Source organism: Anser brachyrhynchus (assembly GCF_964034855.1).
Source record: "Anser brachyrhynchus genome assembly, chromosome: 1".
Classification (NCBI taxonomy): Eukaryota; Metazoa; Chordata; class Aves; order Anseriformes; family Anatidae; genus Anser; species Anser brachyrhynchus.
The window spans coordinates 211,499,471-211,520,766 of NC_137694.1; the positions used below are offsets into that span (position 1 = coordinate 211,499,471).

At 44.3% G+C, this 21,296-nt stretch overlaps 2 protein-coding genes across 5 annotated transcripts in view; one reads left to right on the forward strand and one right to left on the reverse strand.

Moving 5' to 3' along the window:
• Positions 1–20,933, reverse strand: part of C2CD3 (C2 domain containing 3 centriole elongation regulator) — a 59,730-nt gene extending 38,797 nt beyond the window's left edge. For all 3 annotated transcript variants that reach the window (XM_080559422.1, XM_080559423.1, XM_080559421.1), the window contains exons 1-17: positions 20,439–20,933; positions 18,846–19,003; positions 18,019–18,218; positions 17,373–17,590; positions 16,488–16,620; positions 14,930–15,058; positions 13,597–13,741; positions 13,055–13,215; positions 10,909–11,124; positions 10,351–10,463; positions 8,564–8,682; positions 7,407–7,529; positions 5,249–5,710; positions 4,176–4,327; positions 2,563–2,806; positions 1,830–2,013; positions 637–817 (exon numbers count right to left, since the gene is read on the reverse strand). In XM_080559422.1, the coding sequence (XP_080415548.1) occupies positions 637–817; positions 1,830–2,013; positions 2,563–2,806; positions 4,176–4,327; positions 5,249–5,710; positions 7,407–7,529; positions 8,564–8,682; positions 10,351–10,463; positions 10,909–11,124; positions 13,055–13,215; positions 13,597–13,741; positions 14,930–15,058; positions 16,488–16,620; positions 17,373–17,590; positions 18,019–18,218; positions 18,846–19,003; positions 20,439–20,793 (3,293 nt within the window). In that variant the 5' untranslated portion in view covers positions 20,794–20,933. The remainder of the gene's footprint in view (positions 1–636; positions 818–1,829; positions 2,014–2,562; positions 2,807–4,175; positions 4,328–5,248; positions 5,711–7,406; positions 7,530–8,563; positions 8,683–10,350; positions 10,464–10,908; positions 11,125–13,054; positions 13,216–13,596; positions 13,742–14,929; positions 15,059–16,487; positions 16,621–17,372; positions 17,591–18,018; positions 18,219–18,845; positions 19,004–20,438) is intronic.
• A 49-nt stretch (positions 20,934–20,982) lies between these two features.
• Positions 20,983–21,296, forward strand: part of PPME1 (protein phosphatase methylesterase 1) — a 29,590-nt gene continuing 29,276 nt past the window's right edge. Inside the window, exon 1 of one of the 2 annotated variants that reach the window (XM_080559588.1) lies at positions 20,983–21,154. In XM_080559588.1, the coding sequence (XP_080415714.1) occupies positions 21,060–21,154 (95 nt within the window). In that variant the 5' untranslated portion in view covers positions 20,983–21,059. The remainder of the gene's footprint in view (positions 21,155–21,296) is intronic. The other variant, XM_080559587.1, reaches the window with a different exon arrangement.

The window sequence follows — 21,296 nt, forward strand, 5'->3', positions numbered from 1 at the left end:
TCTACTTTCTGTTACTAGTAATTAGCTTCAGCTGCCAAAGAAACCATGATTTGAACTTCGCTTAAATGAGATAATTTCATCTTACCTACATCATGAAACATTGTGCAAATAGGCACAAACATAAGCTAACACTCTTCAATCATCTAAGAAGAATATTAGAAATACAAAAAAATATATATATTTATATATTGTAAACATTTTACGGTGTATTTTCTTGAAGCCAGTGACTTGTATTATGGAAAAAGAACAAAATAATGCAATCATATTGCCAGGGTGCTATTAAAATGTAGACATGCCAAGTATTTCAACATTGTTTTTAGACCACTATGCTGGTAATAAAGTGGAAAAAATAACAAAATATCTTACCCTATGTTACCCTTTCCTTGTTACAGCTTTATTAGCCAGCACACACTTGCTAATGAGCTTGTAAGAAGAAAAGGCTAATCAGCACTTCTAGTGGAAAAAGGCTCAAATGTCTTAAACAATATTAAATGCAGCTATTCATCACCAGATGCTGATGAGTTAACCAATTTTTCCCTTACTATTCAATAACCACAGCTAGAGATTTTTCAGTAACAGACACGCCTCCATCTGTACTGCTGTGACATCTACGAAGAATATGATGTTATTCTGTACCTGCACCAGACTTCAAACTGGATTCCTCCTCCGACTGCTCCTGGTGCCATAAATGCACCGACCAGGAGCCTCTGAACTGGGACATCGGCAGGAACCAACAAGGAATGGTGATGCTCATCATTAAAGACAGGATCAGGAATGCACAAAGCGGTTGCTGTGCGAAAAGGCTTTAACTTGATGCCTGCGAGTCAAACGGAGTTGGTTAAACAGCCACCGCTGAATTCAAATCCAAGCAGAGAATCAGAGGACAATCACAGTCTAAGTTTCAAACACCTGAACTGGTTTTGGGGAAGTTAATGCAGAATCAGAAGTGCTGGGAAGACCTGTGTAGGGACAGGAAAGCAGTGCTGGGCCTGGAAGCAATGCGGCCACATTCATGCAGTGTCACACACGTGCTAAAAAGCCTGGCCAAAATCAGAGCAAAACTGCTCTGTTTGTATGGCTCTATGGGAACTCCCTGCTTTCGGCTGGTGGAAGCGCAGGAAGCCTCCGTGCAGACCACACCATGAGGCACAGAAACATCCTAGTGCTTCAGCTGTCTGCGTTAGCGGGTTCCAGCCCTCTCCTTTTTGCAGTCCTTCAGGAGGCAGGACCCACGGACGATAAGTTAAAGCCTCCTGACGAAATGCTTGCTCTTCTGAATTTCACTTCACAATTCTTTTCTGAGCAATTCACCCACGAATCTGTGAGACGCGGGCTGCAAACTGTCGTTAAACGTGGCTGGAAGCTGACACAGCCCACAGCAGTTGCTATGGAACAACGTCACTGTCATTTTTCAGAGGAAATATATATTAGTGATTTAAAGTACACCGAGCCAACGCAGTCCTTTTTCTACAACTGCAGTTTTTTAAATACTCCTTGCTACTCCCAAGGATTTAAAACAGGTGGTCCTTTCTTGTGTATCCATAAAAATTGAGTACGTCAGAAGACTTGTGCATGCCAAGTCTTTGTTGAATTTAACCGTACGTGGTCCTAGTATTCCCTGCAAAGCTGTTCAGAAATGTACTGCGTGAATAGATTGAAAACCAGGCACCTTTTTTTGCTGGAAACTTTGCCACCTGCCTCAGCTGAAGCAAGCTTTTAATTTACCGACCGAGCCCAAGTACTAGAAGGTCACTACCTGTACCGAGCTGATCTCTGAGGAGATATTTAAGTAAAGCTCTAAATAAGGAGGTGTCATAAAACAAACTTACCTTCCTCATGCAGTTCAGTTCCCTGCAATGCACCAGAGCCAGGCTCTTGAACCGGGAAATAGTACTGCACGTAGCAGTCAGCCTCCCCCCAGACTGTGGACTGCAGGGGGGTGAGTCCTTTCACGCTCTCCACGTGAATCTCAAAGACGTGCTCCATCAGTTCTTCCCCTTCTCTCCCTAACAGCTAATAAAACAAAATGCACACGGAAAGGAAAACTGTTTAGGAAAGAGCACACAAGCATTAGGAACATGAGATTCTAAGAAGCTCAGACATCTGCCATTTTTTCCCTAAAGCTCACAGAAATACTGAAAGCCTGATAGTATTTTTTTCCTGCAGACACCAAAAACCACAGCACATAAAAAGCTTGAAACTCTATGTGTATACAACCCAAACGTAGTGGCAAAACCTGTATGGTACAGAATTAGGCTGTGAAAATTACGATTTTCTAGAATTATTTTTACTGCATTTGTCATGTAAATAGAAGGGGCGGACATGCAGGGCAGTAAGAAGGGGAATAATGTCCAGACTGGAGACAAAGCAGACGAGAAAGGAGTATAAACAATATAATTTTGCACAGAACACGATCATCCATAACAAAAGTCGGTTATAAAATCAAAAAGATTGGGCATGACTGGTCTGTCAGTGAACCCAAAGGTAAAATTCTTTTTCACGTGTCCTTAGCAGCAATAAAAGCAATATAAAAAAAAATAAGGGGAATTTAGCAAACAATACCATTGTGGGCTTTGGGGGAGGAGGGTCCAGAGAGTGGGCAGGGCGCTGGGTGATGGGAGGCACCATTCCTTCTTCGTTTTTTAGCCTTTGCAGTGCCACTATTTGATCCGCTGACCCCATCGCCAGAATGACCCGCAGGCTTCCGCTTTTACTGCCGGTAAAGACATCTATCACGGGCATGTAGCTGTCCACAGCAACCACGGGATACTGAGCTTGCAGGAGCAGGTGGGAAATCTTTGGATCCCTACAACAGATTAAAACAAACAAACAAACAAAGTGTGAGAGTGAGCCATCTGTATTTGATCGCGATCACACAACTCATTTTAGATGGAACATAATGTAACCAGAAACCAATCCATTTCTCCTCCCGCAGAATTCAGCCCCATCACATCACAGCCCTCATAAAGCCCAGCTCCATGTTCTGCTGACTGGAAAAGGCTATTTCTGGCAATGAAAGCTCTCGGAAAACAAAGTGGCCTTAATCATAAGCCAGCCTAGAGATCTGTGAGCAAGGTGGTGAACTGGAACAAGACCTCTATCAATTTACTGCAGCCATATATGATTTTTATGAGGTAGTTATATGCCTTTGGAGATGGACTTGGGCAGAAAGACAAGCAGGGACGGGGACAATCTCCCGAAGAAGTGCAAAAACCTTTAATAACACACCGAAGGTACACACAAGCAAAAGATAGGCACAAAATATATATGTATATTGCTTCTTTGGGCAGCCTGGTCTCGTGGGAGGTGTCCCTGCCCATGCAGGGAGTTGGAATTAGGTGGGCTTTAAGGCCCCTTCCAACCCAAACCCTTCTATGACTCTATGAAAGAAAACTAACAAACAAACAAACAAACAAACAAAAAAAAAACACACAAAAAAAACCCAGCCACAAACAAACGGCACACTAACAATTAATAATGTAGCTGCGAGCCAGCTCCAGCACCAGCTGATTTCCACCTACGACTAGCCTGACCAAAACAAAAGGAACTAACCCTTCCCATTGGAAAGAATCTTTTCTGTACGGTATTGCTATTAATTTAAGTTATTTTAATCTGGTGTTTTATTTGACTGAACGAGAAGCCAGAACATTGAAGCAAAAAGAACGAAGAGCTCTGGAGAGACCCACTGGGTAAAATAACAATTAAGACGTGCAGTAGGCAGGTTTGTGACACCACGAGCACGATCCTGTGCCACGCAAACCAGCAGCATCCCTAGCGATTGGATCCAGGCAGAGCAGAACCAAGAACAAAATCACTCCACCAGTCACAGCCTTGGAAAATCACCCATGGACTCGCTTTTCCTGGGCAGTCACTTTGATCTCTTGTAGCTTTACTCTTCCGTAGTTCCGCAAGTTAACCTGGATCCCAGCCTGGCGCGGCGCAGGGTCTGTTTCTCACTGCCTGCTTCTATTTCTGTACCAGGACACTAGAATTTATTCAGACACTGATCAGCGTGGAAGCGTCAGAGGGAGCTCGAGCGTGACAAAAACGCCTTTTGCTACAAATCATTGCTAAGAACCCTCGCACAACACCTCAGATGCCACCCTTCTCTTCTTTCCCTGAGCACCCGTTAGGATTTCTTCCGACCCGCTAAAACGTGGAACAAAGCTGTTTACTTGAACGAGACGTAGAACTGATGAAGAGGCAGCTTCACTAATCCCAGCAGCCTGTCACTGCCAGGGCTTCCCAGCTTGTTCCACGCTTCGATAATCATGACGTTGTTCTTCAGTCGCTCCAAGCGCTTGGAAGTCAGTGAAAAAGGCATCACCTGGAAGAGTTTAATTCAGAATTAGGACACGGAACACGCTTGAAGTTATTTGCTTCGTGCAGAGAGTTCCGGTAGCACTGTATTAGTCCACAGCGTACAGAACTGTGTGCTTCAGAAGTGGAAATTAAAAATTAAATTGCCTAGGAAGCGTCAGAAAACTGGTAGGCTTGGCAAAGAGCAAGCCAGGAAAATAAACGCGATTTATACAAATTTTAACGTATGATCACACACTACCTTAAGAACAATTGCTTTTAACTTTAACGCCTGCTTACTAAACCACAGCGAAATCCTTTCAGACAACTATTTCAGACTTCTTGTGCTACGTTTGTACGTTTCACTTTTTCAGCTGAAGAGCGAGAAGTCTCACAAATCACTAGCCATTGCTAAAAACAAAACAAATGCATTTGAGCGTGCTGACTTTTCCAAGGAAATATGTTGAGAAGAATATCACAAACTGGAATTATTAAATATCTGAAATTCTGCTGTTTGCTGGGGGAAGGCTCTGGCCCATGTTAGGATAGAAGCTCACACTTCTGCGCTGATAAACCTGTTAAGAAGAAAGAGAACACCAAGGAATGGAACAAAATAAAAAAAAAAATCTACTTTTACATATTAGGATGCTGTCCTCAATGCTTTCTTTCCAAAGCAGAAGAAAGGAGATGTCAAATTTTGTGCCCAGTTTTAACCTAAACTTCTCCAACTGTTTCTCTTTTGTACTTTGAGTCTCATTTATTATTTGGGTGATTCTAGGAGCTGCATTTCAAACTGTGCAAAGCAGCCAAAACAATGCTGAAAATACTTTCAGTGTATTGGACAGAGCCGAGCAGAGAGGTTCCTACATACGTAAAACCATCTTCGAAACAGGTGGCGGTGTGGAATAGCACATTTAAATCAGTTTAACATGGCAGAAAGGTGACTTGCCTGAGAAAAATTAAAGGCAGGTTGTGTCGTGCCCCATATGACAGCAGATCTTGTTGCCTCCTCCGTGCTGAGCAGCTTGCAGTTTAAATACACGTTGCAAGAAGCGTGGAGCCCGTACTGCTCAGCAATGAAATCCTTCCCATCAGGCACCATCAGCAGCACGTGCAGCAATAACCCGTAATCTTCAGACGCAGGTGTCTGTGCCAGGAGATTACGGGCCACAGAGGCTGATACAGCCCGCGGTGGCCACCCAACGTCCGTGCTGGAAGCTCCCGCCTTCTGCAGGTCCTCACGGTTGCTGAATTTCACGCAGCCCTCTGCGTTTACACCATTCCTGTTGGGCTCCCGGAATTCCAGCCGGGGACTTCTTACGGCATGCGCTGGGACTTGCTGCGCAGCCACTGCTGACCTGGCAGCGGTGCAGGTGAAGTCCTTGTTGTCAGCAGCGAGCTCTAACGCCACCTATATTGAAAAAGGCAAATCGAGCTGATCAGAAGATGTGCCGAGACGAGAGACTGCAACACGAACTCAGGAACAAAGCATTGCGTGGTTTGTTCCAGAACTGCGTTAGATCGTCACCTGGAGTGCTTACCTTTAGATGCAGCTGGCTACAAGCTACAGCCGTGAGTGCAAAATAAACCTTGTTACAGCAATTACTGCTCAGGAAAATTATGAAAAAGAGGTGTTTCTCTCTCAATGTTCTCTTTCACTGTTCTTTCACCTCTACATTCCTTGCTGATTTTAGCTGGCCCTAAGTTCTTGCTCTTCTGTGGGCTCCTGTTTTTTCCTCACACATGACAGGATGAAGAACGAATTGAACTCAGAAGATAAGGCAGCATGATAAAGGAAGGAAGGGCTCAAGCCATAAAATACCCAGTTAAGGGAAACAAAATAATCAGACTCAAGAATTGAGAGTTCTAAAAATGCCTAAGAATTAGGAGGAATGAGACAAGATATTGGGGAAAAAAGATCCCAAACAGTATCTATTGCTGAAGGGTATAAAAGGCACATCCAAAGCAGAGGCATTCAAGACCATCCGTCAGAAACAGCCGAAGAAGTTTGATGTGGACTCTTTAGCTGACATCCCTTGTCCTCCATGCCCTGGCCAGAATAGCTGGACACACGTGGTGATGATAGGTAGGTATTACACTGAGTGGGTGAAATCTAAGAGACGGAGTGACCAAAAGCAGTTTTCCTAAAAATAAAGATTAGCTTCCCTTTCCATCAGTTCTTGTATTGAATTTTGTTCCACTTATTTCCTCCAATGCCTCCTTCCACATCCTGTTCTGCTCCCTTGTCTCCTGTACCACATGCCATTTCTCTTCTCCTGCCATCGATGAACTCCTCCCACACCTAACTTCAACTTTTGTGTTTCACTTCCCTGTGGCTCCTCTACTGGCTGCTCAGCTGAATAGTTTCTCTGGAAGAAGGCCGACAAGTTTCACAGGCCCCCGTGACAAAGAACATCAGGCACACCTTGAACTACAAAGTGACAGAACCAATCCTTGCTCAGGTTCTCTTGGAATAATTGAGGAGCTCTGAATGTAATTTCCAAATATTCTCTTCACCCTTCGTTTGCTAATCTAGAGGGCTCTTTATCCTCAGAAGTGGCAAACCTCTCCAGTGTGCTGTGCAGAACTGTTACACCTTCTCAATCAGATGCTGAACTTGCTAGAAGAAATTTTGGCTCAAGAAGGCAACTCCTGAAGAGAGAAAGTGCTACCAAGGGCAGGAGCATCAGGCCTCTGTGGCAGGAGAGGCCTCAGCTCATATCACGCGTGGAGCTAAGGAACACAGAGCTGCAGCCTTCCTTTTCTCATATTGCCAAACCTCCCAGCCCTGAGCCACTCAAAGTCTGCTGGCAGAGTGGTTTCTGTACCCAAGCCCTAGCTTATTGACTCTTGTTTCACCCTGCAGCCAGAGGAACTTCACACACCAAAATCCTTAGACTTGGAGAAGGTGCTAAATATTTTTCCAAAAACCCCAAGGAAAAAGAAAGTTTCATGTTGTCTTGTATTGGCCTTAGGAACTTCCATATCTGAGGCCTGGCAAATTAACAGAAAAGAAAGAGGGGGAAAAAAAAGAAAGGAGAACATCTGGCCAAATTCAGTAACAGTGGACGGTTTAACTCTAGCCGTGTGTAGTAAAAAAAACATACCTTTAGTGGTCCAACTTGTATCTGATCTCCCTCTTTTTCCACAGGTATCTCGTCGCTGACGGTGAGCAACTCCGACTGAATAACCTTGCACAGCTGAAGCACTGCCGAGCCAACGGCCACTGGCTGAGAAAAAGAAATTATTTTCTAAGATTTCTGTCAGGGCTAAACAACTACGGGCATATTGTGAAGCTAAAGGCTTCTGAAAGAGCTGGAAAGCCATGGTCAGCCACTCACCCTCCCCACCTTGACACCATTAGTGGTACCAACAGGGGTTTGTAGGAAAGTTTCCCTTAGTTCCAGTTCCAAGTATCACTAGGAAAACTGTAAGGAAAATTCTTGCAGCACCGACAGTAAACAGTTCCAGATTAATACAAAAATTAACATTCCAAATCCTCATTACCGAGCAAGATTTCCCTACTTAAAGACACGATTTATTAATCCATTAAAAGAAAAGCTCCTTACAGAACAGATGGGCAGATATCTTTGACGACCAGATATCTTTGGTGGTGATGAAAACAAAACCTAGGCTGAGTTAACACCAACAGCCGACTTTTAACACACGCAGACGATTATGCAAATACGGTTACTTGCATCTATTTGCCCAAAATAAAGATCTTTTTTTTTTCCTAGATGCACAAGATGCCAATTTCTCACAACTCACATTATTCCCCTTACCCTAATCAGAGCAACGATATCAAGCGCACCCACGCTAACTCAGTCTGTGCACCTAAACGAGCTGTGCTCTCTCTGAAGACTCATGTCTGTAATTGATCCAATGCGCTTCCACAGCAAGAGCTCAGTTTTTAAGGATGAGGGAAAGGCTTTTTTTTTTTTTGCTTGTCAGTCTTGAACTCAGGAAATCATTTAGCTGGGTGACAAGATTGAACAGCGCCGAGTTCAACTTACAGCGTCTGCACACAGTGTCATTTCCCTACCTAACCCCTCCAACGGTTGGTTAAAAAGCTGCCCGGTTGAGCCACATTGCTTTTGTCCGTTTTGCCTCTGATGGCTGAGATGTCAGCACTTGAAAAGAAGCATTGCATTAAGACTTAAAGAAGCCACTTCTGGGTGCATAACTGTCCGGAGGAAATTGAAACACCAAGAGGTTCTTTTTTTGCTTTTCAGGACACAAAGTATAAGCAACTTTTAACAAGTACCTTTTTCTGGGTGCTTTTTCTCATGTAGATTTTAAAGGCAAGGTCAGAGCTCCACCAGTGCTCTATCATCGTTCCACCGAAACGAACAGGGAACACAAACCGCTGTTGAAATTTCACCACTGCAAGGAAGACAGAGACTTGTGAGCTCTTAGCTGGATCAATACCTGTCTTTCGAGCTGGATCAGAAACAGAGAAATCTTCAGTCTCCGCAGAGAATATGCAGGGTGAATAGAGACACGGGAAGTTCAGGAGGCAGGAGAGGAAAGTGACAGCACTTCTGGCAATGATGGACAAATATGCAGAGAGCATTTGCACAACTGCCAGAATAAGAGATCAGGAAGGGCTGGAAGCTGAAAGGGGAAGAGCTGTTGCTAGAACCCTCAACAAGAATCTCTCAACATTTCAACCTATTAAATTATGCTGCGAGTCAGTGGGTAATTACCTTTTTTTCCCTCTCTCAGAGCAGCAACAAATATTCAAAATTAACTGAATATTAATAGGCTTTCTTGTGGAGGTAATCACTCCTCCGATATAAACACGATCATCTAATTATGCATTACTTAGTAACATCGAGCCCAAATTGAACTGTTCTTCATTTTCTACGGCCAGGAAATAGCAGGAGGGCAGTTCTGGCTCACTTTGAATAAAGACAGAGTCAAAAGCTGAGATGCAAGAATAATCGCAGGTTCAGGAGAAAAATATTATCTGCAAGAAAAGACTGAACGGGTTGGTGCTTAGTCTGGAAAAGAGAAGAACAAGAAGTACAGTAACAGCGACCAAGTAGTGTGCTTTCCTTGTTCACAATGAATAAAATAAGTATTCTTGTGATGACAAAAATTCAGGTTTGATATAAGAAAAATCTGCTGACAGGAAGGAACTTTCATAGCTTGCCTGGGGAGGCTAAGGAATCTCTCTCATTCAGGATCTTGAATAAATGAGATAAGCAGCTCTCAGGAAAAATGAAGGCACATTGGATTGACTAGATGGCTTCTTCAGACTATTTCTGGCCTCATCAATTTTTCTAAGTTCCAAAGAGCTGGAATCTACCTACACAAGACAAAGCGCAGGAGCCTGTATTCTCCCTGTGGTACAAACAGCCGAGGTTCAGAAGTTTTGTCTGTACGCAGGTGGAGAACTCAGAATTAATTCAATACGGAAAGATGCGAAGCCAATGAACGACCATATGGGAAAGTCATTTGAAAATCACGCTGGAATTCCAGTTTCTGGGAAGACTGGGCACAGAATGATGCTCATGCATCATTTTCTGCTCATCAAGGACAGAAATGTAAACTAAAACATTCTCAGGGATACAAGGAGCGGTAACTCAGTAACGAGATGAACGTCTACTGATTGGAGCGCAGGACTCGTTAGGGGCTCTTGGATCCAGGAGACTCTCTGAGCTCTCGTATGTTACGTGACATATTTCAGCACCTGGAGGAATTAGGTATTTATTTGAGATAAAAGTCTTTTGTCATCTTAAGTATTATTGCAGAAGGGATATCGGTTTTACGTTGACATGAAGGAATGGACATACAGACCTGCTATTTTTGTCCCTTGGAAAAGAAATGTGACTAGTTCTTGGAAGAAAAAAAAATTCTCTCTTCCCAAAGAGGAGCATTCCACCAGCTGCAGTGCACTAACTCTGTTTGTAGACGTGCCACCAATCGTAATATAAAACAGAATATTTTTCATGCAGCAAGGAAAATACCTAAGAAAATGCTACTAATTTCTAACTGATGTCACACTCAACAGGACTAAATAAAAGAGAGGAAAAATAACGGTCTTACCGCCGTCAGTGATTTTACTTGAAGCTATTCGAATCACTTCTGTTGTCACGGAGACCTGTCCTTTTTCGTTCTTGGAGGCTCCCACAGGAAAGTGGTACTCAACGAAGAAGGTACTGCGAATAAAAAAGCGAATGGGTGATCACACTCCATCTGAAGCCTAATGCACGTAATGAACCCAAACATAGCAGACAAACTTTGTATTCACAATTTATTAAGTTGCTCTATTATCTTAGAATTAAACTATTTTATTCTTTCAATGGGTTATGTGTAAGTCAGATTCGCCTCTAAAAATGCCTTTTGTTTGCAGTGTGCAGCCATGCACAAAGCACATTTGTACTTTTCCAAAGCACTAGAAAAAACAGCCTGAAGCGAGACCACATCAGGGCAAATTATTCCCATCTCTACTTTTTAGAAATCTATAGCATACAGTTTGCTGAGACGACCAGAGAAATGGGATTATGTCAGAAGAGCTTAGGTAAAATTGGTGACAAAACAGACCTCAGGAAAATCTACCTCCATGGCACAGGTAAGAAGTTGGTGAGAAACAATCCCCCTTACCACTTATTAACTGATGCAGGCCTTGGAGGCTTCCCCATTAAACCTTTCTTTCTCGGTGTAATCTGGGTGCTCTCGGGAGGGATTCTCAAGCTTTCAATGATGACTCTGGCCAGGTGTATTCGTCCCAGCAAAGCCAACTTGTCTACGCTCAAGGAAGCGACGCGAACTTCTTCCGTGCCAACATCCAGAGGAGCGAGTTGTCTAAGAGGAGAGCAGCTGCAGAGAGAAAACTGAGAATCAGGTCGATGCAAATGTTTTTAACGTGACTGTACAAATGGAAAATTGTAGCTTGGTAGGATATTATTTAAAAACTGCTCATGGATCATTAAAATACACATTTTAATGTACCTTTTACAACAAATTTGGTGGTTTCTGTAACAGAAATCATACCATATACAGTACCAAGGGTCTATTACTTAAAACGAACAATCAAAAAAGCACGTTCCATGCTGCTGGAGTTTTGAAAGATGCTTATTGTAGGTGAACTCTTTGAAAAGAAAAGCTTTTTTTCATGTCCTACACAACACAAGCAGAAGAAATAGCTTGGATCCATCGCTGCTGCAGAGGAACAGCAACAGGATTTTTGTCATAATTTAAAATCTCACTTACAGTTTATTTCTAAAGCTTGACTTGTAAATGGTTTTGTACTGGCACCTCTGGAGATACGAATTTTACTTGAATATAAAAACAGCAGCATTTGTAAGAAAAGTTTTAGAAATAATTGTCTGGAGCTGTATTAGGACAAAAAAACCCAAACCTTAATACTTGTTGGTAAATCTTGATAACCAGATTTTTGAAGGACATTGTTACAAGCACATAAAGCAGAGAAACTTCTATTTCACTGTTGTTTACTGTAATTCTCCTGTCTGTTTGCTAGAATCCAGAATCTTTTGTACATATGCACGCAAACTAGCAAACAAAGAAGCATAATGCTACTGGTTCTTTTTGTAAATTACATAAAATAACTAGAATCATTTTTACTTCTTTAAACAAAACGTGTGGAAATACGTAATCCTTGTAAACTTTTAAAATGTATTCAGCATTAAAGAAATACCATTTCAAATCTCATACGAATTAGCTTTTTTTGAAACAGCTTGATCATAACTAGTAAAAAACTGTTTCCTGTGAGGGTGGTGGTCAAACACTGCAAGAGGTTGCCCAGAGAGGTTGTGGAGTCTCCACTTGTGGAGATATTCAAAGCCTGACCAGACATGGTCCTGGGGAACCTCTCCAAGTGACTCTGCCTGAGCAGGAGGTTGAGATGGATGATCTCAAAAAGTGCATTTCAGTATTAACAATAGTGTGATTCTGTGATTTCAGGCTTTTGGTTTGCATTTAAGTTACTTGACATTTGCTCCTTTGTGGCATGTGCGGTTTCGTAATTAGTTGATAAGCCAAAAGTGTATCTGACTACAAAAAAAAAACAAAAATGAACATTCTTCCTCACCCAAGTTAGAGGAAAGTCAAAGCACAAGAGAAAAAGAATAATTTTGATCCCAGAACATTCTGCAGTTTTATTGGTTCTGTGTTGAGAAAAAAAAAAAGCAATTTAGCTCAGGTCTGAATCTACTTACTGCAGATATAGGAGAGAACACAGAGCAGCAGTGAAACACGCTCTGCTGATGTGAACTCTGTTCCTGTAAAGTGGATTCATGTTTTGTACACTTAGAAATGCTACGCAAAGACAGATCACAGGATGCGAGCTGTTCTGATACATACACAAGACCACAGAACTGTACAAGGCTGGTCTGCAGTCTGCTTTCTTCAGCACAAGGACTGATTTATGGTGAAGGTTACAAAGTGATTACTGTTCCAAGAGACAGGGTGAGAGTTCAAAAGGCTCGCTCAGACCTTAGTATTTCTATTTCGACAGTTCAAAATATTATTAGGCTCACTGCATTTTTGTCAAACTCACCATTTTCACTAATGACACCTCTTTAAAACAGTTTCTATAACAACATACAGCTATTCCTGGGTTCTATCATTCCCAGAAATGCTATGAAAATTCCCCACCAAAATGGTTATTTGGTAAATTGTGTGATAATGACAGAGTGTGATAACATAGTTATAACATTAGCATAGCATAACATTCATGCTAACAGCAGCTTACAAGCAAGGTGCTGCTAAAGGAGTCACAACTATTTACCTGGGCTTAATTTCTGTCACTTTCTGATCCTGATCAAAGGCACTAGAATCCTTCTGTGGATTCACAGAATCAGCTTTCTTCACAGTTTTTGTCTTGCCCATTTCTTTGGAAGGGTTAACGTCTTCATCGCTGAGGAAATCACTTAAACTGGAGTCTGATTTCTGAAATGGAAATAATGCGTGTAAAATAAGTTAGCCATCATTGTCAGAAAGCATACATAAAGAAAAAAGCGACCCACAGCTTGTGGATTGCATAATTTGAAACAAATAATATTCTAACAATTTTTTTCACAGACATATAAAAAGCAAGGCTTCGTGGACAGCCGAAGTCCTCACAATTTCCAAATTCAACACTTGACTTTTTAGTCTTTATGGTATTAATATTATTAACATTACTAATTTTAAGCAACGTTCTCACGAGTTTCTGTAGGATACTTTATTAAACTTTACTACTACTGATTTATTTATTTACGATACAGGCTTCTGATTTCCTTTCCCCTTAGGGACTGCATATTAAGCACCTTCCTTCTGCTTTGCACTTACAGGAGCCGTGTAAAAAAGACTCTCTAGCAGACTCTGGTCGTAGTGGGGATCATTGAGTTCGCTGTCATACACCTCGCTCCCAATGGACAGAGAATCCCAAAGGGAACCTGTCTGATCCCAGAAACGCACAGGAGATAAGTCAGCACTGTGGGAACAGAAGAAAGAAACGTAACATAGCATTGCAACTTCTGCAGTCAATTTCACACAAATTCTGACAACGCTGCCTATTTTACACTGGATTTGTGCTGTACTGCCTCTGGAAACAGCCGAACTATGATTGCACAGCGCTGTGCCCAGCTAGTAGTCCTTACAATACCATCTCTGGACCCATCTGAAATAAAAAGCTTATGAATATATGCACACAGAACCACAGGACAGCTGAGGTTGGAAGGGACCTCTGGAGATCGTCTGGTCCAACCCGCTGCTCAAAGCTAGAGCATGGAAATTGGGAAATTGTCCAGCTGGGTTTCGAATATCTGCTAAGTTGGGGGCTCCACAGCCCCTTTGGGCAAAATGTTCCAGTGCTTGATGACCTTCACTGTGAAAGGTATCTGAAAACAGCTACCTATAATACTAATTCACAAGCTCTTTATACCTTTTGGGTCTCTTCAAGCTCTCAGTAATACTTAAGAATAATCAAAAACAAATACAAACCGTGTCTCGGTACATAGATAAAACTATCTTTAAAGCACGGTTGGAACGAATTGAGTTTTGTTTGGTTAAAGGGTTTTCCATCTGTGCTATAAGTTCAAAGCCATTTTATGACCTGCAAAGTCTTCACTGTTATCCAGTAGGTGCAGGGAAAAAATACGTGCAGGGAACAGGACATAGGAACTGTAATTCTGAAGCACATCTGACACAGAAGCTGTATGCCTCCCACCCCTGACTGGAATAGAGACAATGGAAGCATCGATTATACTCTTGCTACTCTTCACAAAATAAGAGAGAAAGGTCAACTTAATACCTGAGAAAGGTTAGAAATAACTATTAGTCCTCTCTATTTTTAATTAACAGACTCTAAGTCCTTCACAGAAGCACTGTATTTACGTACACCTCAATATTTTAGGACACAACAGTTACAACTTTTAAGTAATTTAATTTTATCAAAGACTGTGATTAATCTTCCTGTCGTCTTTACAGCAAGGGACTTCGAGCCACCCAGGTTGTCATATATTAAAGCTGAGTGCAAGCTGATAAACACCTCCTGTCACCACTAGCTCATGCAATTCACGTTTCCAGAAGTGTGGAGAATATGAAGGGTCAAAAGGCATTTTTCAGTATAAAGTGGACAAACAAGGACAATTTGCAGTAATCCTCAGTGCGTTACACTCACTTGCCCAACAGTAACTGTATCGCTCTCTCCTCCGAGTTGAGGGCCAGCTGCTGACTTGTGATGTCAGATGTGAAGGGATGGGGATCTTCAGGAGCGGGCACGAAATCGGAGTTCAAGACGTTTGGGCTCCTGGTTAACAAGCGACAGCAGCACAGAGAGCAGTGAAAGGAAAAATAAAGGTATTAAGTCTTTCTGGCACGCTCAGGATTTCAGTCATATAAAGGGTAAAAAGCAAAGGTTATGTTCAGCCTTCTCCAATTTGTAGCTTAACCTCCAGGTACACAAAAGCTTTCTACAACTTCCTGCTGCAAGTCACATTTCTCATCCAAAAATCTTACACTTTGCAACGTGTCAAGATGGCCCAAACTTGCAGTTTAAGCACAGTTGGTGCACGGAAGAGGAGAGAGGGCTTGAGAAAGTCAAGTAAGATGTTTATAAGTGACATGCTGTGAATTTTTCCAACAGAGTCCAACAAATCACCTACTTAAAAAAAATAAAAATGAACAGTTTGAGCAAAAGCACTGGGACTTCGTGTCTTACAACCAGTGAGTTCTTCAGGGCACGGCGAACGCCAACCTGTGTAATTGTTCTGATTAATTCATCACAAAGAAAGCACGTATGCACATCTATACCTCAAAAGATGAACTGAGAGCCACCAATAATTTTTATACACGTCATTAGGTGTCTTTCACATGATAGCGACTTTTGATCCAGTGCTTTTTATGTTTTCATTTCCACGGCATTTTCTATTTAAACATATTTTTAATATCAAAAGATTTTTAGAAAGTGTAAACACAATATTACTGCTATTCACATCTGAATGATTTAAATTGTATTTGCACAGCAGCTTTGACTGTTAAAGAATGACCTCATTTTCTGGCTTACAGTGGAACAAAAAGCAATTATTCATCGTGTTCCAAAAATAAGAATTTAACGTTTCCAACGTTTCTCTTGCAAAAAATGTGCATTTGTCTTAATTCTTCTAAATTTCACTTTCACTGGATTGAGAACATTTACTAAGTCTACTACAAAACAAGAAATTGGAGTTTGAGGCTGAAAAGGCACACTTATTTTTACCCATCTGCTAGCAAAGTTCCTACAGAAATAACAATGACTGCTAATTCTGAGAACACACGTAGAGATGCAAATTTTCATGGGTGTTTTGGTACCCATAGAAGCAAACTAGAATATGCAAAAGTACTCACTTTATGCCACTAATTACTATATTTCTTTGAAAACCTGTTCTCTGTGAGCAAGTAACATTTCATTTGCTATGCTCCTTATCATACTCCTACTCTTTACCAACGTTTGATATTTTATTATTAAATTCTGTACTATATATAAAAATAGTGCAAAACATAATTAAAATTATTTAAATCAAGGCTTACTACACGATGATTAAAATCAATACACAAAATGGAGGCTTTTACTCACAAAGACTAATTTCCCCTTTGACTGAGAATCCTAAAATACAGCATGTGAATCTCAGTATTTCAAGGATAAGGCCTCAAAATTAACGTTTTGGAACTAAATCTCACTTCCCCCTTTCCAAGCTCACTTTGCTGCTGCTTTGAAACCATCCGTCTTCACGAAAGGAGGCACTTCGCTCAGTTCAATCTCCATGTCCGGGCTAGACTTCATCGCAGAAACAACCATGGCATCGCGGAGTTTATTGCCTTGATCCAGAAGAGCTGAGAAATAAGTGGAGGGACGACACCTCAGCATTCAAACGCAATTTAAAAGCTGTGTGTAAACACAATAAGCATGCTGGATACAGTCACGAACCTTCTATTTTATACTACTACAAAGAGATCTTGACATAACAGAGGTTCAGTGCATGCTACACACCATAAAGCACAGCTGGGAGTGACAGCAATCCTCTGTCAGTCTCCCACTCACAGCTGTACAAATAACTCATCCGCACACGCAAGCCAGGCATTAGAAGGCATTATTAAGATCCAGTAGCAAGATAAATTTACGGAAGAGTAGCTTGTCACCTTAGGATGCCTCATCAGCAGTGTAATTTAAAGTCTTCTCTATAAATACATAAAATATAAAAACTCCAAAGACTACACATACGGGAACTCGCTCATTCGAATCCAGTCCAGGAGGTCCGTGATCGAAAAGGAATGCTAATTAATTAGCAGGCGATGGAAAAGAAATCATTCTCCCTCAGAAAATGCCAGAGAAACCCTCCCAACCCCTGTATGAACACGAGTGGCATCTTTTGATGGGCATCTCAGAAGATATGGCAACGATTAAACAGGCTGTGAGGCTGAAATTCCTTTTCCTTTATCCCTCCAGGTCAGGGCTCAGGCACATTAAAATATTAATTTTTTTAAAGTAAACATCTTTTTGTTATCCTTTTCTGTTTGAGGTAATACAGCAAGAGCATGGGAGAGTCACTTTTCCTTAGATCTCTCTACACCAACTGCATACAAACCTGAGAGCAGGTCCTTTGTAGCTGGGTTATGCAAAGAGAACACACGCGTGTTTGTTCCGGGAGGCGCGTCAGGATCAGCGCTGGCGGGAAATGACACTTGCTGCTTTAGAGGATTCACTTTTAAACGTTCATCTGGTAAAATCAGACGGCGGTGGGAAGCAGAAGGAACGTCTTTTATGTTTTCAGAGTTCTCTTGAAAGAATAAATGGTCCTTTCCTCTATTGAAAAAGAAAACAGCATTTGATCCATTTGAAGTGGAGCAGTGAAGGGATTCAAACCTCTTCAAATTCTCCCCAGCACTGCAGCTGCTTCCCTTCTGCACCCACTCCAAAAAGAAAAGTGACATCTCATTTTACTGACTCCTCATTTTCCACTCATCCCATCAGCCAGACTGACTCAAGCTGTAAATAAAGGACTCGTGGCGCCTCAACTAGCGCAGATGGAACCAAGTCAAGGTAGGATGCAATTTTATACCCGATGAGAAACTGTCCCTGTAGGCTCTTAAATGCTGAACGTGCTGGAGCTCATAAAAGGCATGTTCAAAGGAAATCAAGTATTCCATAATCCACAAGTGTACTGTCATTGCTTTAAGAGAAGCGTGAAATGCAAAGCGAGCCAGAATTTTGTCACGGCAAAGAAAAGATACCTGGGAGTTGTGGCTCTGCTGCTGTCAGCAGGCTCTCGGCCAGCAGCAGTCACCCGTGTGCGCTCAGATTGCGGCGACGGAGCAAGAGACCGGGGCTTGCTGCTTCCCTGAGCAGGAGCGGTATCTAAACTTCCCTCTGGGGCTGGGACCGGGCTGCCGGTGCCATGCGTTTCTGGCAGGGGTTCGAGAACCAGCGAAACCTGAAAAATAGAATGTGGAAACAGTGTTTCATCTTTTTCTTAGTTAAGTGCAGCACGTACTCTATTCAACTTCACTGTTCACGATACGGAAAGCTCACGCTTTTTCACGCAAAGCGATATTTGTATCATTCAGCTCTGTAACATCTTAAAACTCGGACACATCCACAACTATTTATTTCGCGTTCCACGTTTCCAAACCACGGGCAACTATCTCCCAGCATAAATTAACCAGAGCCAGGGCTGCAGAACAGAACTGCACCTTCTTTTCTCCAGATTTCCAAATATTTTACAAACATCAGCCCTGTGGGGCTCTAGAGAAACATCAGAACTATCCGCGTTTTCCAGAGAAACTATCCAGAACCATTTACTTTTAAATCCACCATTAAAAACTCACCTTCACAAATCTTCTGACTCAAGCTGAACTACCAACGCCACACATCCTTCCAAGGGAACCAGTGTCAACGTCATCGGTACTCGTTTTTTTTATTTCCTACCTTAATCTGTAAATGTTTTAGGGCAGGGGGCAGGTCTGTAGGATGCATACACAGCACAACCGGGTCCTGACACCTGATTACTCTGCATTACAGCATTATATAGGACAACAAAGAGCAAAGGTGGGAGGATTACCTGCAGCTCGCCCAGTTCCTCAGCCGTTGGTGAAAGTATGGTGAAAAACCCCCCGATCGGGTGGCTGGGAGAGAGCTGGGGCAGTTGGGTGATCTGCACTCTGCCGGTTGGAAGGTGGTCGAGTTTGGTCATCACCTCGAGGACAAGCACGCCCATATCTGCAAAAATCAGGAGGAGCTCCACTTCAGTGACACGGCAAGGCCACAATCAAACGCACCTGAGACTTGTCGGGTGAAATGAAAGAGATGCTAGAGGTCAACACAGAGTGGTATCGCAAACTTGGGAAACAGGATCGTAGAATCAGTCAGGTTGGAAAAGACCACCGAGACCATCCAGTCCAACCTTTACCCAGTCCTAAAGTCCACCACTGCACCACGTCACCAAGCTCTGCATCTACACATCTCTTGAAGACCTGCAGGGATGGAGACTCACCCGCTTCCCTGGGCGGCCCTGTTCTAATTTCTCACAACCCTTTCAGTAAAGAAATTTCTCCCAAAACCCAACCTCGACCTCCCCTGGCGCAACCCGAGGCCATTTCCCCTCGTCTTATCACCCGGTGCTCGGGAGAAGAGCCCGATCCCCACTCGCTACAACCAACCAAGATAACCATAAAGTACAATAAGGTCTACGTCGAGCCTCCTTTTTTCTCCAGGCCAAACAACCCCAGCTCCCTTGGCTGCTCCTCAGAAAGTCTCGTTCCCTAGATCCTTCAGCAGCTCCATTCTTTGGGCACTAAGTTCTTTGGGCATCGGACAGCAGGGAAAGCACTGCACTGATAACAGGGCGTAATAAGCAAGTATAAGATCTGCTCTACCACATAAAGACTACAATATCACCATAGAAGTAGTGCCAGCAGGGGACACGCACTGGACGTCAGCCTTCCAATAAAGCTCCTGCAGGTCCTTGGGTAAAGCAAGCACCTTAATGACAGCACAAGCTCATCTGAATGTCTTTGTGTTCTTCACACTCTTCGAAATTAAAATGCATAATTAATGTGGAAAATATGCTACTAACAGCCACCTGACCTCGAAATGACAGGCGGCGGCAGGGTTTTGGAGACCCGCCCAAACCTCAACCGCCAGCAGGACTGCTGCCAGCCCCCAGGGCGACAACAAAACCTTCCTGATCCAGCATCCCAGAATCATTAGGGTTGGAAAAGAGCTCCAAGATCACCTGGTCCAACCGTCCCCCTACCACCAATGTCACCCACCAAACCATGTCCCCAAGCACCACGTCCAACCTTGCCTTGAACACCCCCAGGGACGGGGACTCCACCACCTCCCTGGGCAACCCGTCCCAACGCCTGACCGCTCTTGCTGAGAAGAAATGTCTCCTCATTTCCAACCCGAACCTCCCCTGACACAACTTGAGGCCGTTCCCTCTGGTCCTATCCCTGGTTACCTGTGAGCAGAGGCCGACCCCCAGCTCCCCACCCCTTCCTTTCAGGCAGTTGCAGAGAGCAATGAGGTCTGCCCTGAGCCTCCTCTTCTCCAGCCCAAACCCCCCCAGGTCCCTCAGCCGCTCCTCACAGGACTTGTGTCCCAGCCCCCTCGCAGCCCTTCCCTGGATGCTCTCCAGGACCTCCATGCTCACCCGTCAGATAGGCAGCGAGCTGCCGGGGCCCGCAGCGGACAGCGAAGCGCGTGCTGGCCGCCCCCTGCCCCCCGGGCCCCCCGACCTTCAGGACGGTGCCTCCCGAGGTCTCCCCCCACCACCGGAGGCGGACGAGGGCCGAGGCGGGGGGCGCGGGGCCTGCCCACAGCACCGGGCCCAGCGTACAGCGGAGGAAGCAGCGCGCCGGGCCCCGCACCAGCGGCGGCAGGCTGGTGGAAGCGGCCACCTCACCGGGACGACCCTCGGAGCCCCCCCGGGCCCCGCCGCCCGCCCCCCGCCGCCTCCGGGAACCCCCCGAGGCCGGGCCCGAGGCCTGCGGCCTCCGCGGCCCCATGGAGCCGCTGCCTAGCAACGGCCGCTTCCGGGACTACACCTCCCATCGTGCACCGCGCTCCCGTTGACCCCCACGGAGGCGCGGACTACATTTCCCAGGAGACCTCGCGAGGCGCTGCCGGGACTACATCTCCCTTAAGGCAACGCGGTCCCGTTGACCCCTATGGAGGCGCGGACTACATTTCCCAGCAGCCCTTGCTGAGGCGCTTCCGGCGGGGCCGTGTGAGGGAGGCGGCGGGGCGGCGGGGCCGGGCCGTATCGGCGGCCATGTCGGCCCTGGAGAAGCAGCTGCACCTCGGCCGCCTCCCGCCGCGGCCCCCGCTGCCCGGCGGCGGCCAGGCGGGCTCCAAGATGCGCATGGGGTACGGGGGGACGATGGGGGGCGGCTTTGGGGGACGGGGGGGCGATGGGGGGGGCTGAGGGGGCGATGGAGGGGGCTGGGGGGGGGGGCTGAGGGGATTTGGGTGGGGGTCTGAGGGGATTTGGGGCGGGGGGCGGTGAGGC